The following is an 18,327-nucleotide window of genomic DNA, read 5'->3' as shown; positions in this document are numbered from 1 at the left end:
ATTTAGTATGATATAGTATTCATCCATATTCAATATATTCTCTAATCCAATTTATTTAATATATTAAAGAAATTAAATTAAATAAATGTTTTTAAACGTTTTGACTAAAATTAAATTGAATTAAAAATTAGATTAAAATATATATTAAATATGAATTTAATTACTAAATATAATCACTATTTCTTTCTAATAGGTGACATTCACGTGTATACGTGTAGAGGCTGACATCAAATATAAATCCAAAATAATTGTGCTATAAAATGTCAAACACTTCATCTGGAAAACATAATCAAACACTTCATTATATCCTTAACATAATCATATCGTCTGCTAAAGCGTTTTTTGTTCACTCCATTTCTTTATTGTGCAAATTTCCGCACCTTGCTATGGATGAGAGGATGATAGGGGCTGCACAAACAGGAGACATAAACATCTTGTATGAGTTAATTCTGAATGATCCATATGTTTTACAGCGTATCGATGATGTACCTTTTTTCCATACTCCTTTGCATGTAGCAGCCTCTGCAGGGCATATTGATTTTATGATGGAGATGATCAACTTAAAGCCATCGTTTGCAAGAAAGCTAAACCAAGCTGGGTTTAGCCCCCTGCTCTTGGCTCTTCAAAATGATAGAACTCAAGCAGTGCTTCGACTCCTCAGGTTTGACAAAGGCCTTGTTCGAGTCAAAGGGAGGGAGGGCTTCACTCCTTTGCATCATGTTGTTCGTGCTGGAAATGTTGATCTTTTGGTCAAGTTTCTTGAGGTTTGTCCTGAGGCTATTGAAGATGTGACTGTTCGAGACGAGACGGTTTTCCATATTGCTGTAAACAACGACATGTTGGAAGCTTTCCAAGTCTTGGTGGGGTGGCTTATAAGAAGCCGACATGAGTCTGCCCAACGTTGGGAGAAAGAACTACTGAGTTGGGCAAACATTGATGGCAACACTGTTCTGCACGTTGCAGCTATTAGAAACAAACCTCTGGTTTGTGCTAATTTTCCTAATTAAATCAGTTATTGATGTGTATATATGTATGATAAAAAAAAGGTTATTTATATGAATATTTTAATTAACAGGTGGTAAAAGTATTGCTGGAACGCTTGTGTGGTGACCATATCAATGCCAAAAATGCGGAGGGATTGACTGCATTTGATATCCCATCACAATACCCATTGGATGAAGGGAAAGTGGACTATAAGGAGTCCATTAAAGACATGATAAGCAAAGCAGGAGGTTTGAGTGGTTCCTTGCTTCCCAATAAGTCCATCTCTTCAATCCACATTAATTCATTAAAACAAAAGATGTCATGTTTCCGAAAATTTGCAACAATAGCAGATCGTGGAAAGAAGGGTATCTCACCTGAGATGCTAAACACATTTCTAGTGGTCACAGTGCTAATTATAACAACCACTTACGATGCCTCTTTAAACCCTCAAAAGAAGCCTGATGACAATTCATCCCCGCCAGACCATCTCAATTACTACTCATCTTTGGATTCAACCGGCATCACTGCACCCGTACCAAGTCCTTCCTCGACTATAGTACTGATTGATCAATTAATAGACGTATCCACCATGTTTTGGTTATACAACACTTTAACCTTTTGGGCAGCAACTGTTTTAACAGTGTTTCTCCTACCAAGTCGTTCAATCTGTTTGTTTCTTCTCATAACACTTTCTTTGTTTGGGACCTGTTACATGCTTTTAGTTGCTGTTTCCTTAGGGGATCTGATATCTCTTCAAACTACTAAACCCTTATTATATCGTAGTCAAAGCATTGTTAATTACAGCTTGTCAACGACACTAGCTCTCGTTGTATTATACCGGATATCCTATTATATACTATACAGGTTTGTACCCAAAAAAAAGAGCTTCGTCCTTGTACAACTGGTTTTCTTCTCCGTCTTTGCTGTTATTCTTGTTCCAGCTATCCTATATTCCGAAGCCATATTATATTGAAGCTTTCCGGTTATTCCAATGACGAAAGGCCCTCATGATCGTCTTCGAATACCTATTCGGTTCATCCGATCAATCAGTTCCCCTCATCTCTTGTAAGGAGTCTTATTTGGTTTTGTTATCAAGGGTCAAGGTTCGCAGAGACATTTTCGTCTCTTGAAGGGGAAACTAGTGATTAGGGTAGTGAACGAAGAAATATGGTGATATATATGTAGTTATGATATAAAAGTAAGGATCTGTTTATTTCGTATGTGGCCAAGTCGTAGTTCAATGAGGACTATAACTGGCGTTGCTGTTATTGTATAATTGTATTGTTCACTGTAATAATAATTATAAGTGGGAATGTATTTGTATTACAGCAGAATACAGCAGAACAATCAGCAATCACAAAAACAACGCCTAAAATAAGCAGTTAACATCCTGCTTTTCTATTAAAACCAAGCTTACACATGATATGATATGATCTCCTTAAAACTAGGGAACTTGGATTGTATTTAAGGATTCCGATTTGGTTCTTGTTGACTTGATCTTGCACATCTGACACAGAGATCACAGTCAAAAGTCTAACATGTTTTGAATGAAAAATATGCAAGCACAAATAAGACAAGTATTTGGCCAAATTACAGCAATGGCTCAAGCAGAATTGCCTTTAACACTTCCCCTTAGGCATAAATCATGTTGTGGTGTGATGTAGTAATTTGGGGGTGTAGGAGTTTTTTCTTAACTGTTGATCTGAACAGTTTTAATGGATTTACCGATGCATAATAATTGACTTGCAGTTTTAATGGATAACAAATGATTTTTTTTTTTTGTCAAACACCAACAAATTTGAGTTTATGATGGAGATGATCAACTTAAAGCCATCGTTTGCAAGAAAACTATACAAAGCTGGGTTTACCCCCATGCACTAGGCCAGCAGAATAACAGAACTCAAGCGGTGCTTCGACTCCTCAAGTTTGATGAAGGCCTTATTCGTGTCAAAGGGAAGGGGGACCTCACTCCTCTGCATCATGTCGTTCGGACCGGAAATGCTGATCTTTTGTTCAAGTTTCTTGAGGTTTGTCCCGAGGCTATTGAAGATGTGACTGTTTTCCATATTTCAGTAAAAGACATGTTTGAAGCTTTCCAAGTCTTGGTGGGGTGGCTTATAAGGAGCCGCCATGAAGCTGCCCAACGTTTGGAGAAAGAACCAATGAGTTGGGCAGACATCGAAGGCAACACTATTTTACACGTTGCAGCTATCAGAAACAGACCTCGGGTATGCTATTTTTTTTTGCTGATATGTACATATACATCATATTCAAAACAAAAACACATTTCTTAACAACTTCAACAGTAACACACGAATCTTAACTAAACGTGCTTTACGACTAACACGCCAAAAAAAAAAAAAAACTCCAATTCAGAGGAGTAAAATCGGTGAAAATTTTTTTAGTGAATTATAATAATAAGGAAAGCCTGAATAACAAACGCGACTAGCACGACTCGAACTCAAGCCACACTTGGAACGGTAAACACCCTTAACCATCAGATCATCACATAATATTCTAGTTAACTTCTTAGTTTGATTGGATTTTGTTCAAAAGAATTTCAAATGGGGAAATTGTTGAGGCAAATTGTTAAGAAGCATTATGAGCAGCACTTGGTAGTGCCCATTGTCATCCATCCTTGCAATAGTACAATTGTACTTGCTATATTTGGAGTTGACAATCCTTTTGTAATACCCTCTAATCCATTCGTCTTCGGAACAGGATTACGGAGTATTACCAGTCAATACAATTCGATCATTTTAAATCACATTCAAACCTACTCAAAACATGTCAAATTTAATATTTTATGTGCCTATTTGATGAATCATTTTAAAATTTGATGAATCATTTTAAGTATTTCACATACATTTTCAAATAGTTCAACTTCATACTAATTAAGCCAATTCCTACCATATACTATTACCAAATCTAAAATTTACTTATTTCACCTTTACATTCATAATTCAAAATGACACTCATATGAATATGATATCCTAGGTACATGTCATTACCAATAAATAATATACCTTTCCACTTAGAGTTCGAGATTGGCCTGGGATACTGATCAAACGATCTGACTTTAACTTATGCTGCGCACGGAAACAAACCGTACGCTGAGTATGAACTCAGTGGTATTTCTATAATTTGAACACTTAATAATATAACATACACTTAAAATCATATGCCAATTACAATTATGTATTTGTTCACTACAAAAATAGATCCTTTATAACTTAGTTTTTTTCTCATTTATTAACTCAATTAGCTTTCCAAAATAAATTCACAAATCGTTTGAACAATAATATTTTCCATTCATATCTAGTTCAGAGATATATAATTCATGTGTTTCAATCATGTTCCAGTTCACTGTTTAATATCAATAAATAATATTCAACAATTCACATTTCAATTAGTAATCCGTTTTATTTCAAGCTCAATATCAATCAATATTTTTCAATATCAATCAATTTATCAATATCATTCAATAACAATCAATTATTTAGTAGCAATCAGTTACTCAGTAACAATCAATTATTCAGTAACAATCAGTCATTCAGTACCTTTATTCACCCCTATTAACATAACTTGGATATTGACGGATATACGGATCTAACCAACACACCAGTACGTCACTCAGTGCCTCATCGGCTTTGTCGAAGTAAACAGTAACAGTATGGTACTCAGTACCTCAATCAAAATAAAATAAACCTCTTCAAAAATAAAATAAATAAATAAAAAGGTAGAATAGTGGAAGAGGGATCCACCGGGAGTTTAATGGAATTTTTGATTAAATTTCTTGTTCTCGACCTAGGAGCTGAAATGGAAAATAAAAAAAAAAAGGTGATTTGAGAAGTAACAAGAAAATAAAATAAACAAGTAAAAGTGAAAAGAAAGATGTATTAAAATAAAAGCAATAAAATAAAGAAGATGAAAGATTAAGTTGAATAAACACGAGTATAAGAGTCGCCTCGAGCTAGTTTCGTCAATTCCTACGATCATCGAAAATAGATTTTTGCTCTGGGATTCATGTCGGTCACAGTCTACAAGGCCTAACCCATCGTAACTTGCTTTTCTCTCATGTAACCGATCTTCCCAGGTCTATCTTCGAAAGTCGATTCTTAAGTAAATCTACCACGTCTATCGCCGTTAAAATACTTAGTTTTAAAACAGGAAAATCCCAACTCGGAAGTTGTCTTATCAAGAATCATTTCCGATCTCGTCTTTCCTTAGCGGACCGCTGCTAAGAGTGTTCATAGGAAGTCGAAATGCCACAGGCCGATCCTTTCTCCCAACTGTAAAATTAAACGATTCCAAACCAACGGATCCTTTTTGATTTGAAAAACGTTTAAAAATTTTAGTAAGGCCGATTGCCAAACTATCTAAGCAGAAAGACGAAAATGTATCCCGAAGGGATTTAAGCAATATTCAATTCTCACGTGAGGAATTGATTCGTACTAGCTCTTGGCTTGAGAAAAATTAGCCAAGCATGATATTGATTATCATGCTTAACATGTTTTGATAATGTAAAAACATAAAATAAAATAAAGTAAAGTAGAAATAAAACAAAGAAGAAAATTTTATTAAAATGAAAACAAAGTAGCAATAAGAACAAAAGACAAGAGATACTTAGCCTTACCCAAAGGTGGGTATTTATAGGCTTCAAATTTCCAAATCAACAAGGAAAACTAATCAAAAAAAGATAAGATAATATCTATAAAATTATGAAAATGAAATCCAAAATCCCCAAAATCACGTCAATAGATCAAGATAAGTTGTTTCCAGAATATTCCCCGTGTTGACTTCTGATTTTCCACGTCAGATCCTTGTCGTGCCCAGCGTCATGCCCACGACTCCAGCCTTGACAGAATAAGCGTTGTGCCCACGACTCCAACCATGACAGAATAAAAAGAAAAAAAACTGCAGATTACGTCTTTTTGTTGCCATTTCCAGTATTGGGTTCACTACACAAGAAATAAATCAAATACAACCAATTAAGTAGTGAAAAATTCACAAGACAAAGGAATTAACAAGCAAAAAGTGTCAAATATAAGGGTACATCAAATTCCCCCTCACTTGTCTCATACTTGCCCTCAAGTATGTTTGAAATAAATTAATCAAAAGCTTCATCATCTTTCTCCTAAACCGTTGCAAGTCTTAAACAAAGTTATGAGAGTTCAAGTGTACAAAAAATGACGTGAATAAAACATGAATCAAAACGAATAGGTGCAAGCAAGAACAATCATTCAACCTTACCATTGTCTATCAATTATTAATCAAATTCTAACCTAAGCTTAATTCTTACCAAGATGCACTCAAATCACTAAAAGTGTTTCGGGTGTAGAAATCAAATTCACTCAAAGTTAAAATTTGAATAAGGGTTTCCATAGGCTTGTGGCAAGATCAATTCTCCATTACTTTAAAGAAATGAGATGCAAAAATCATTAGGACTTTTAATAAAGGGTGTAATGGGGCTTAGGTAAAGGTACGAAATAAGGCTAAAATGAAGCTAAAGAAAGTCAAGATAAGAGTTTCCCAACAAGTAACTATATCATGTCCACAACCTTAGAAAACATAGGCAACAAGAATAAGCAAACTAAACAAAGGTAGCTATAATGAACAATTCATCAAACCTTTTTTTTTTTTAACTTTTCTTTTTTTTCTTTTTTTCGAATTATTTTTTCTTTTTTTTGTGCTTTTTTTTGTCTCTTTTTTTTTTGAACATTATCTCACAACCTTAAACTTATGCTCTTTGTCTTGTCAAGGGTGGAAGAGAGGAATAAATGAAAAGGCTCGGGTTTAAAATCTTGGTGAAAACAAAGAAAACGAGATTAGGCTTCAACTTGGTTCATTAAGGGAAAAGAAAGGGTGAATCCTAATGCCTAAATCATATTAATGCATCAAATTCCAATGTAATCTCAAAACTAGATTCCAAAGTCCAAATTGACACTCTCAAGCAAGAAAAAGGAGCATGAAAATATAATCATACATGCTAAAGGCTCAAGTTCTCACAAAATAGGCTAATAAATTAAGCTAGGTGAGAAATTCAACTAACAACATCAAGACAAATTGTAAGGGTTGTCAAATTGGACTTACTCATATTATTCGATTATCAAGCATGCTAGAATTCAAGTATCTTTATGAACTAAAATAATCATAACATGCTTAGCGGCAAGCAACGGCAAAGGAGTTGTTCTTCTAATCAATTCAAACAAACATATCATCAAACAAATATGACAAGCAAGGCGAAATTAATGTCATCCTTTACCCTCCCCCTCACTTAATCGTATTGTCCAAATAAGGAAAAATAAATGTAAAGTACATTTAAGAACAAAGAAAGTTAAAGGATACTCCCTGTGATCAATGACGACGGCAGCCACGGCTGAGGTAAAGGAAGGAGAGTATTTCCGTAATGTTCTCTTCTAGGGCCTGGAGGGGTCTGAACAAACGACAAATAAAAAAAAATTTAAATTTGATGAAAAGTAAACAAATGGGTTGCCTCCCATTTAACGCTTTGTTTAACGTCGTTAAGCTCGACATTTTCCTGTCAGATTTTTGGCTCTTCCAACCCGATTTCTTCAATTAGTCCGATTGATGTGCTCTCGAAGAAAGGTTTTAGCCGTTGTCCATTAACTTTAAACCGTGCACCTGAGGTATCCTCAATTTCTACGGCTCCATGAGGAAAAACATTGATTATGATAAATGGTCCGCTCCACTTGGACTTAAGTTTTCCTGCAAAAATTTTTAATTTTGAGTTAAATAGGAGAACTTTCTGCCCAACGGAAAATGATTTAAATGAAATGCACTTGTCATGAAATGCTTTTGTTCGCTCTTTATAATTTTGTGCGCTATCGTAAGCGTTGCGGCGAATCTCCTCAAGCTCTTGGATATGAAGTTTCCGTGCTTCACCAACAGCGTTCATCTCCATATTACATTCCTTTACCGCCCAAAATGCCCTATGCTCGAGTTCGACAGGCAAGTGGCAAGGTTTACCGAAAACAAGTCGGTAAGGTGACATCCCGATAGGTCCTTTGTAGGCCGTGCGATATGCCCACAACGCATAAACTAACTTCAAGCTCCAATCTTTTCGGTTTGGTTTAACGGTCTTCTCTAGGATTGACTTGATTTCTTGATTTGAAACCTCTGCTTGTCTGTTGGTTTACGGATGATAAGCTGTCGCTATCCCGCTGAGTCACGCCATATTTCTTCATCAAAGTTTCGACGACTCGGTTAATGAAATGTGTTCCTCTGTCGCAAATGATCGCTCTCGGAGTTCCAAATCTTGAGAAAATAAAATCACGTAAAAAATTAGTTGTGGTTTTCGCATCATTTTCTCGGGTGGCTTTCGCCTCTACCCATTTCGAAACGTAATCAACGGCCAAAATAATGTATAAATTTCCAAATGATGAGGTAAATGGCCCCATATAATCGAGCCCCCACACATCGAAAATTTCACAGATGTGTATAGGATTTAATGGCATTTCACTCATTCGACTTAGATTTCCGACTCTTTGGCACCTGTCACATGCTTTGCAAAAGTTGTAAGTGTCCTTAAACAAGGTTGACCAATAAAATCTGCACTCAAGAATTTTTTGTGCGGTTCGTTTAGGGCCAAAATGTCCACCGCAAGCATAGGAATGACAAAACTCAAGTATGGATTTTACCTCGCTGTTACTTACGCATCGTCGTACTATTTGATCCGAGCAATTTTTCCATAAATATAGATCATCCCAAATGTAGTATCGAGACTCTCTTTTTATGCGTTTGATCTCAAATTGAGATAGATTGTTCAGAAATTTACCCGTAGCTAGAAAATTCGCCAAATCGGCGAACCATGGGAATAATGCGTGTGCTTCCATCAATGTTTCATCTGGAAATTGTTCTCGTAGGGGAGGTTCGACTGGTGAAGTAGGTAAACGGCTTAGGTGGTCAGCTACTAAGTTTTCGCTTCCCTTTTTATCCTTGATTTCAAGATTGAACTCCTGCAGTAAGAGAATCCATCGTATCAACCTCGGCTTTGCTTCTTTTTTGTTCATCAAGTATTTCAGCGCTGCATGATCTGAAAAAACAAAAATTTTAGTTCCTAATAAATAAGAACCAAATTTTTCTAATGCAAAAATGACAGTAAAAAGCTCTTTTTTCATTGTCGAGTAGTTGCGTTGAGCCGAGTCGAGAGTCCTAGAGGCATAAGCTATCACGTGTGGTCCTTCTTTACTCCTTTGACCGAGAACGGCTCCAACGCTAAGGTCAGATACGTCACACATAATCTCAAATGGTAAAGTCCAATTTGGTGGTTGTACAATTGGTGCGGATATAAGCCTTCCCTTAAGCTCATCAAATGAATCTTTGCAAGATTGATCAAAAGTAAAATTCACGTCCTTTTGTAGTAATCGGCAAAGAGGTTGCGCCAACTTAGAGAAGTCCTTTATGAACCGTCAGTAGAAACCTGCATGTCCAAGAAAACTACGAATTTCCCTCACCAAAGTGGGGTATGAAAGTGAGCGAATTACATCAATCTTTCCCTTATCAACGGCAATTCCTTGGGCCGAAACCACATGACTGAGTACCAATCCTTTACTTACCATGAAATAGCATTTCTCGTAGTTTAAAACCAATTTAAATTCAATGCATCGATTAAGAACATAAGAAAGATTGGAAAGGCATTGAGAGAATGAATTGTTGTAAACAGTAAAATCATCCATAAATACCTCTATTCCTCGCTCGATGTGATCGGAGAAAATGCTTAACATGCATCGTTGGAATGTGGCCGGAGCATTGCAAAGACCGAAAGGCATTCTTCTATAGGCGAAAGTTTCAAAAGGGCAAGTGAATGTTGTTTTTTTCTTAATCTTCAGGCGCCACCGGAACCTGAAAAAATCTAGAAAATCCATCAAGACAACAGTAATGTATTTTTACTGCAAGTCTTTCGATCATTTGATCGATAAATGGTATAGGAAAATGGTCCTTTCGGGTTTGTGAGTTGAGTTTCCTATAATCGATACACATTCTCCAACCATTTTGTACTCTCTTCGGAATCATTTCTCCTTCGGCATTTTTGACCACCGTAATTCCAGTCTTCTTTGGCACAACATGGACCGGACTTACCCACTTGCTATCAGAAATGGGGTAGATAATGTCAGCATCTAGCAACTTTTGAATCTCTTCCTTCACAACCTCCATCATTGGCGGGTTTAAACGTCGCTGGCCTTCTCTCGTTGGTTTTGCGTTCTCCTCTGTTTTAATTTTATACATGCAAGTGGATGGACTTAAGCCTTAGATATCAGCTGATGTCCATCCAATTGCCTTTTTATAGGTGCGCAAAATAGCAATCAATTCTTCCTCTTTCTGTCGTGATAATTCACTTGAAATGATAATTGGCAAGGTTCAATTATCGCCCAAAAATTCGTATTTGAGATGCGATGGAAGTTCCTTCAATTCTAGTTGTGGCGCCTGCAAAATTGAGGGAAGGGGTTTAGATGGAATTAATCGAGAATCAGAAGTGGAGGAAAGAGTTGAAATGATTTCGCTTTCATCATCGAGATCCTCCAATTTCCTATAAAAATCATAAAACAAATCAGTTTCGATAAAATCATCGGCTAAAGGATCTATAATATCAACAAAATTTAAACTTGCGATGGAATCAGGATACTTTATAGCTTTGTACACATCAAATTTAACCACTTCCCCATCAAATTCCATGGTTAAGATGCCGTTACGGACATCGATCTTTGTATGCGCTGTTGACAAAAAAGGGCATCCAAGCAAGATTTCTGATCCGTTATTATTACGGTCATTTTCCATGTCAATAATGTAAAAATCAGCTGGGAAAATGAGATCGTTTACCTTTACCAACACGTTTTCTAGTACCCCTTCGGGGTAGATAACTGACCGATCAGCTAATTGAACCGTCACTCGTGTCTCTTTTAATGGTTCTGTTGAAATTTTGTTGTAGACGCTTAGCGGCATGACATTAATAGATGCGCCTAGATCACACATTGCCCTTTTTATTTCGACTTTTCCTATTTTGCACGGAATTGCAAACATCCCTTGGTCCTTGTATTTCGATGGTAGGCGTCTTTGAAAAACGGCCGAAATATTCTCATTGAGGTTAACTCTTTCATTGCCGGATAACCGCCTCCGATTTGTGCATAAGTCTTTCAAAAACTTCGCATATTTTGGCACCTTCCGAATGACATCAAGGAGTGGAATATTGATTTCCACTTTTTTGAATATATTCAAAATTTCCTTCTCCTCTTCCTTTTTGTCACACCTTGCAAGCTTTCCTGGAAAGGGAGGAGGAGTCTCGTAAGTAGAAAAAGAAGGACTAGGAATGACTTTACCTAAGGTAAGCAAGGATTTTTCTACTTGACTCTTCAAAGAAGTGTCTTCTTTGTCTTTCTCGATTTTCTCGGGCTCCTTTATCGGCTCTGATAAAATTACGGTACCACTTCGTAAAGTAATCGCGCTCACATTTTCTCTCGAATTTGTTTCAGTTTGAGAGGGCAATCGTCCTTGAGACTCTAGGCGACCAACGGTTTGGGCTAGTTGGCTTATTTGTTTGTCAATTTCTTGGAGATGAGATTGTGTTTTGGTTTGGAATTTCTCTTGTAAAATGGCCAACTTTTCAACAATGGTCTCAAGAGAGGTTTTTTGTGGTGATTGATTTGGAAAGGGAGGTGGTCTCGGTTGGTAATTTTGGTTTTTGTTTCCATAGCTCATATTTGGATGATCTCTCCAACCGGAATTGAAAGTGTTACCGTAGGGATTGTATGGCCTTTGAGGAGGTCCTGGGAAATTATTTATGGCATTAACTTGGGTGCTCGTCTCATCTTGTAGCATTGGACATGAATCGGTTGGGTGGTTCAGCATCGTGCAGATTCCACAAACCTTCGCGGCTCCTATCTTACCTGTGACAAGAGAATTGACAATATCAGTCAATTTGTCTATTTTATTTTCCAAAGAAACGGTACTTACTTCGTGAACCCGACGGCTAGGTTCACTTGAAGAGCTGAACTGTTGCGAGTTTGCGGCCATAGTAGAGATTAGAGTTCTAGCATTTTCTGGCGTCATATTGACGAGTGCGCCACCACTTGCAGCATCCACCATCTTTTTGTCCATCGAAAGCATCCCTTCATAGAGATACTGAAGAAGGGTCTGCTCGGATAGGCCATGCTGCGGGCAACTTGCGCATAACTTTTCGAACCTCTCCCAGTAGTCGTAGAGAGATTCATCGCTCCTTTGCTGGATTCCCAAAATGCTTCGCCTAAGCTCACTCGCCTTTGCCACTGGAAAATACCTATCAAGGAAAACACGAGATAGTTCAGCCCATATAGTTATTGAGTTAGGCGGAAGGTAAAATAACCATTCCTTAGCTATTCAGGCTAAAGAAAAAGGAAATGCCCTTAGTTTGATTTGGTCTTCTGAGACTCCTTGCGGCTTCATGCTACTACACACCATGTGGAATTCGGCGAGATGTTTATGTGGGCTTTCGCTAGGAAGACCGTTGAATGCAGGGAGGAGATGAATTAACCCTGTTTTGAGTTGAAAAGGGGTAGTGCCTTGAGGAAAGGTAATGCAGAGCGGTTGTTGTACGGCGGGGGCGGCGGCAAGCTCTCTAATGGTTTGGTTCGCCATTTGCTCCGGTTCAAACGTGGGATTTGTTATTGGATTAGTGGTGTTGGGAGATGGTCTTTCGTTGGGAGTTTGTTCCGGTTCACGTGGTGGTATCGTAGAAATAGATTCCAGATTGGATTGTCATTCTCTTTGCTCTTGCTGCTTCTTTCGTCGAAGTGTTTGACCGTGGTTTCTATGAGCGCTTGCTTCAATTTTCGGGTTATATTGAACTAGAGTCCCCGGGTTTCTCTTGGTCATAAAAATCAAACAAAATAATCAATGATTGCCGAAAATAAAACTCCCCGGCAACAGCGTCAATTTTGACAAGCGTCGTTTTGCCTATCAAAATAAAATAAACCTCTTCAAAAATAAAATAAATAAATAAAAAGGTAGAATAGTGGAATAGGGTCGATCCACAGGGAGTTTAATGGAATTTTTGATTAAATTTCTTGTTCTCGACCTAGGAGCTGAAATGGAAAATAGAAAAAGGTGATTTGAGAAGTAACAAGAAAATAAAATAAACAGGTAAAAGTACAAAGAAAGATGTATTAAAATAAAAGCAATAAAATAAAGAAGATGAAAGATTAAGTTAAACACGAGTATAAGAGTCGCCTCGAGCTAGTTTCGTCAATTCCCACGATCATCGAAAATAGATTTTTGCTCCGGGATTCATGTCGGTTACAGTCTACGAGGCCCAACCCATCGTAACTTGCTTTTCTCTCATGTAACCGATCTTCCCAAGTCTATATTCGAAAGTCGATTCTTAAGTAAATCTACCACGTCTATCGCCGTTAAAATACTTAGTTTTAAAACAGGAAAAGCCCAACTCGGAAGTTGTCTTATCAAGAATCATTTCCGATCTCGTCTTTCCTTAGCGGACCGCCGCTAAGAGTGTTCATAGGAAGTCGAAATGCCACAGGCCGATCCTTCCTCCCAACTGTAAAATTAAACGATTCCAGACCAACGGATCCTTTTTTATTTGAAAAACGTTTAAAAATTTTAATAAGGCCGATTGCCAAACTATCTAAGCAGAAAGACGAAAATGTATCCCGAAGGGATTTAAGCAATATTCAATTCTCACGAGGAATTGATTCGTACTAGCTTTTGGCTTGAGAAAATTAGCCAAGCATGATATTGATTATCATGCTTAACATGTTTTGATAATGTAAAACATAAAATAAAATAAAGTAAAGTAGAAATAAAACAAAGAAGAAAATTTTATTAAAATGAAAACAAAGTAGCAATAAGAACAAAAGACAAGAGATACTTAGCCTTACCCAAAGGTGGGTATTTATAGGCTTCAAATTCCCAAATCAACAAGGAAAACTAATAAAAAAAAAGATAAGATAATATCTATAAAATTATGAAAATGAAATCCAAAATCCCCCAAATCACGTCAATAGATCAAGATAAGTTGTTTCCAGAATATTCCCCGTGTTGACTTCTGATTTGCCACGTTAGATCCGCGTCGTGCCCAGCGTCGTGCCCACGACTCCAGCTGTGACAGAATAAGCGTCGTGCCCACGACTCCAACCGTGACAGAATAAAAAGAAAAAAAACTGCAGATTACGTCTTTTTGTTGCCATTTCCAGTATTGGGTTCACTACACAAGAAATAAATCAAATACAACCAATTAAGTAGTGAAAAATTCACAAGACAAAGGAATTAACAAGCAAAAAGTGTCAAATATAAGGGTACATCACAGTAGCTGTACGACACATATGGTGCCTCATCAACTCGAAGTCGAAGTAACAGTACGACACTTATTATGCCTCATCGACTCAAGGTAGAAGTATCCCCGGACACTTCCAATCCTATGGCATGCCAACTATATCCGACTTAGCCCGATACAGTTAATAGGGTTTTAATAAATTTTCAATTTCCAATCAATATACATTTCAATTAATCATATAAATTAATAATTTAATACAATTCAATTTACTTTTCATTAACATATATTCAATTTCCACAATAATCACATATTTATATTTATTTCATCACATTCTCAATTAATTTAATTTTCAATATAACATACATTCAATATTCAATTTCCACATCAATCACATATATCCATAAAAATTCAATAAATTTATCACATACCAAATCCATCCATTTCAATTGTAAAATACAATACAAATAATTCTCACCTTAAGTACTTACCATAACATTTAATCAAAATATAACAATTAATAATTAAATTCACTTTTCAATTTTAATCTATATACACTCCAATTCAAATAATCATCTCAATGCACTTACTATACATATTAAATAATAATTTCAACAATTAAATATTAAGTTCGGATTATAAAAATACAAACCGTAATTTTCGAATTAACCCTCGTTGACTTTGCCTTTTCCTTCCTTAGCCAAGATTTTTCGAAATAACATTAGCTACAGAAATTTAAAAAATTAAAAAAAAATTATCAAGACTCTACCATTCAAATTTCACATTGAATATTTCAATTTTTATTCAACTTTTGACTAAATTCTAATTTAGTCGCTAGACCGAGACTAACTTTTATTCTTCACATTTAGCTTAATATTTTTATTCAATTTCCACTTTAACTCTCTAATTTCATCATAAAACTATAATTTCAAAATTTTTTCAAATTAGTCCCTATTATTCAAAACTTATGATTTATTTTACAATTCAATCCTTATTTCACTTTTAACTTGAAATTCTATCAATTTAACTCCTAATTCTTCAATTTATTCAACATGAACAATATCTAGAAATCTAGTAACTTTCAAAATTTTCACTCAAAACAAGTAGTATTTGTCTCTAGCATTCCAAAAACATCAAAATTACAAGAAAAGAGACTACATCAACTTACCACTTAAGCTTGGAACCTTGAAATCCCTAATTGCCATTTCTTTTTCTTTCCCCTTTTTCCTTCTCTGTTTCGTTTCATATTCTGTTCTTTCTTATTCTTTTATTTCTTTTATTTGTTTTATTATTAAAATATTATACTAATAATAATATATAATATTATTCTTAAATAATAAGTAAGTATATATATATTACAAATGTATGTTTAACATTTGTATTATGTCACAATTTAATTAATTAATTAATTTACTTTATTTAATTAATATAAAATAATATTAATATAATAATATTTACTTAAATAATAAGTAAACAATAATAATTACTAATATATGTATATAAATATTCCACATGTATTTCACTATTAGCACACACATTTATCACTCATGGCTTAATTGTTCATTTAGTCCATTGAATTTCCTTTATTCTATAATTAAACTTTCACACTTTATTCAATTTAGTCTTTTTACTAATTACTCTAAATTAAGCTAAATTCACTTAATAAAAACCTAATTAACCATTCAATTAACTTTATAAATATTTTTAATAAATATTTACGAATCCATTTTTCAAAAACGGAGACCCTAAAATACACTTTTCTGATAACCGTAAAAATTCGGGTCGTTACACCTTTGGCATAAAATCTCTGGGCTATTAACTATGTTGATACTTTGAAGATATGGAAGCCTAATTATGGAAACTAATTCATTGCATTATAAAGATTGGATTGAATTGAACAATTACAACCTTTTGTTTATGGAGAATCTTTAGGATTGAGTTGTTGTTTACATTGAAGACTATATCTCCATATATCACACTTTATTGGATTTTATTAATATATTTCTTTTTTTGCTATTTTGTAGCTGTTGATTTTGAGGGGTTGTATTGTAATTAATATCGAGTATGCTAGTAAGCCAAAACATTTCTATATATATTGAGGTTTGTATAGGTTTTAAAAGAAACTATATTGAGAGCACTTTATTCATTAATTGAGGAACTAATTGTGTGAGTGCAATTGAGAGTAAATAAGTTGTGTTTATAACCTAAATTCTCAAGAAGAAATTTAGAGGCGAGTGTTTTATTTTTTTGATACAAAGATGAGATCTCTATATAAATTTAAATAAAGCAACTATATTAAACAATTCAAATTTAAATAATATAACTTTACTAGCGAAGCAAGTAATTTTAAATTCGTTTTTTTATTTATCCATTATTTTTGTATATTCTTTTGAAAAAAATCAAATTTAAATAATATTTTTAATTGTTATTATTAAATATCAATTGAACTAAATTTTTTATTATTTTAATAATTTATTTAATCAAACTAATTCAACTCATAAATTAGTGACTTAATTGGTACCAACATTGATCCAATTTTCAAAAACTTCCATAAAAAACCTTAACATCTTATAAAATGAAGAAAATAATTTCCAAGTTTATGAAAAGAATTATGGACAGATGTCCTTAGGTTAAGTTTATAATTTTGTGTTTTAAAATTATTTCCGTCTTTAAAGGTTACTTTATAGTTTTTTAATTGTATGACCGTCAATGATGCTTTAGTCTTTTCTTGTCTTCTTCCAAAATATCTTATTCAATTTTTTGCAATGTTTCGTCTCTAAAAAAAAATTATAATTTAATATGAAAATAATTATCAAGTTTAAACTTCAATTAGTGCATTAATGTTTTTCAACATAGAGATATAATCACTTGAGTAAATTGAGCTAATTAAGATACCAATACAAAGAAAAATATAAAATTAATTGGTTCGAGAATTAATATAAACAGGATTAAAAATTGATTGAATCTGAACATTTTTTTATTATTTTAATAATTTATTTTGAAACTAATTCAACTAATGAATTAGTTACTTAATTGGAATTTTCAAATTTATGGAAAGAATGGTCCGATGGCTGTTCTTCACCAACCACAAGTACTTTACTTGGAAATTTGATTGCTGTCGGCAAAATCATTTATATCACGTTTACGCGTATTCATTTCATTCCATTGATATGTACTTCAAAAGAATCATTCCTTACGATCACAGGTTTACGTGTATTTATTTCATTTATTCATATGTACCAATGTATTCAGGGTAAATTGATTAAAAAATAAAAAATTAATATATATTAAATTATGGTATATCCCTAATGAAATTGAATAATGAATTATAGAATAAATATATTTATAAAAGATTATATAAAAATCAAATGAAATTTTAATTAAAATAGTAAAATAGAAATATTTATAACTTTTTAAGTTTAAATCTTTTATATATGTGGTTTTTTTTTATAAAAGATTAAAAACTCTCGAAAAGGTTATTTTGTAACAAACTGATATTTTATAATTATCTAATTATAAAAATATCTAATTAATTTGTGATACCAATTTAGATAGAAAAATCATATATAAATATATATTTGGTAAATATATATTTGATGAACTATAAGAGGAGAGAAAAATCTTAACAATAACACCGACTAATGCTACTCAAATTCAAGGCTAACACAGTATTTGAATAAATATATATTTTAAGTTATAAAGGAGAAGAGTAGGAGTAATTTTCTTTGACGTATTTTTCAGGAAATTAATATTATCTCGTTCTCGTGAGTGGCTGCAATTTAAAGTAGGAATTGGACTTTTGAGTCTGAACATATACACAAAGAAAAAAGTCAATTTGGAAGTGAAGTCAATGGAAGAAAGCATTTCTTAACCTTGAAATAAAAAGCCATTGATAACAAAATTATTTACAATAATCCTCTACTAAAGGCGAAACCTCAAAATCAAGACCATAAATATACAGCATTTGTCTGCCTCACTCTTTTTTTAAATAAAAACTCTCTTTGAATAAGTTGCTCTAAGTGACCTTAAACCCTTTCAACCATTCAATTTTTAGTCTTCCTCAC

General features: G+C 34.1%; 3 protein-coding genes across 3 annotated transcripts; 1 reads left to right on the top strand and 2 right to left on the bottom strand.

The window, feature by feature from the left end:
* The first annotated feature begins 290 nt into the window (after window positions 1–290).
* On the top strand, window positions 291–2,318 carry LOC108489059 (ankyrin repeat-containing protein BDA1-like). The gene is made up of 2 exons (XM_017793310.2): window positions 291–983; window positions 1,076–2,318. Exons 1-2 carry the CDS (start codon window positions 387–389, stop codon window positions 1,955–1,957), a joined length of 1,479 nt encoding a protein of 492 aa, XP_017648799.2. The 5' UTR covers window positions 291–386; the 3' UTR covers window positions 1,958–2,318.
* Window positions 2,319–7,528: 5,210 nt separating this feature from the next.
* LOC108488211 (uncharacterized) lies at window positions 7,529–7,999 on the bottom strand. The gene has a single exon (XM_017792501.1). It carries the CDS (start codon window positions 7,997–7,999, stop codon window positions 7,529–7,531), a length of 471 nt encoding a protein of 156 aa, XP_017647990.1.
* Window positions 8,000–10,365: 2,366 nt separating this feature from the next.
* Window positions 10,366–12,615, bottom strand: LOC108488212 (uncharacterized). The gene is made up of 2 exons (XM_017792502.1): window positions 12,512–12,615; window positions 10,366–12,277 (listed from the first exon to the last, which is right to left on the bottom strand). Exons 1-2 carry the CDS (start codon window positions 12,613–12,615, stop codon window positions 10,366–10,368), a joined length of 2,016 nt encoding a protein of 671 aa, XP_017647991.1.
* Window positions 12,616–18,327: the final 5,712 nt, after the last annotated feature.

Source organism: Gossypium arboreum, chromosome 10, assembly GCF_025698485.1.
Source record: "Gossypium arboreum isolate Shixiya-1 chromosome 10, ASM2569848v2, whole genome shotgun sequence".
NCBI lineage: Eukaryota > Viridiplantae > Streptophyta > Magnoliopsida > Malvales > Malvaceae > Gossypium > Gossypium arboreum.
Note: the sequence above shows the minus strand (reverse complement) of the source record. Positions and strands in the feature narration are given on the sequence as shown.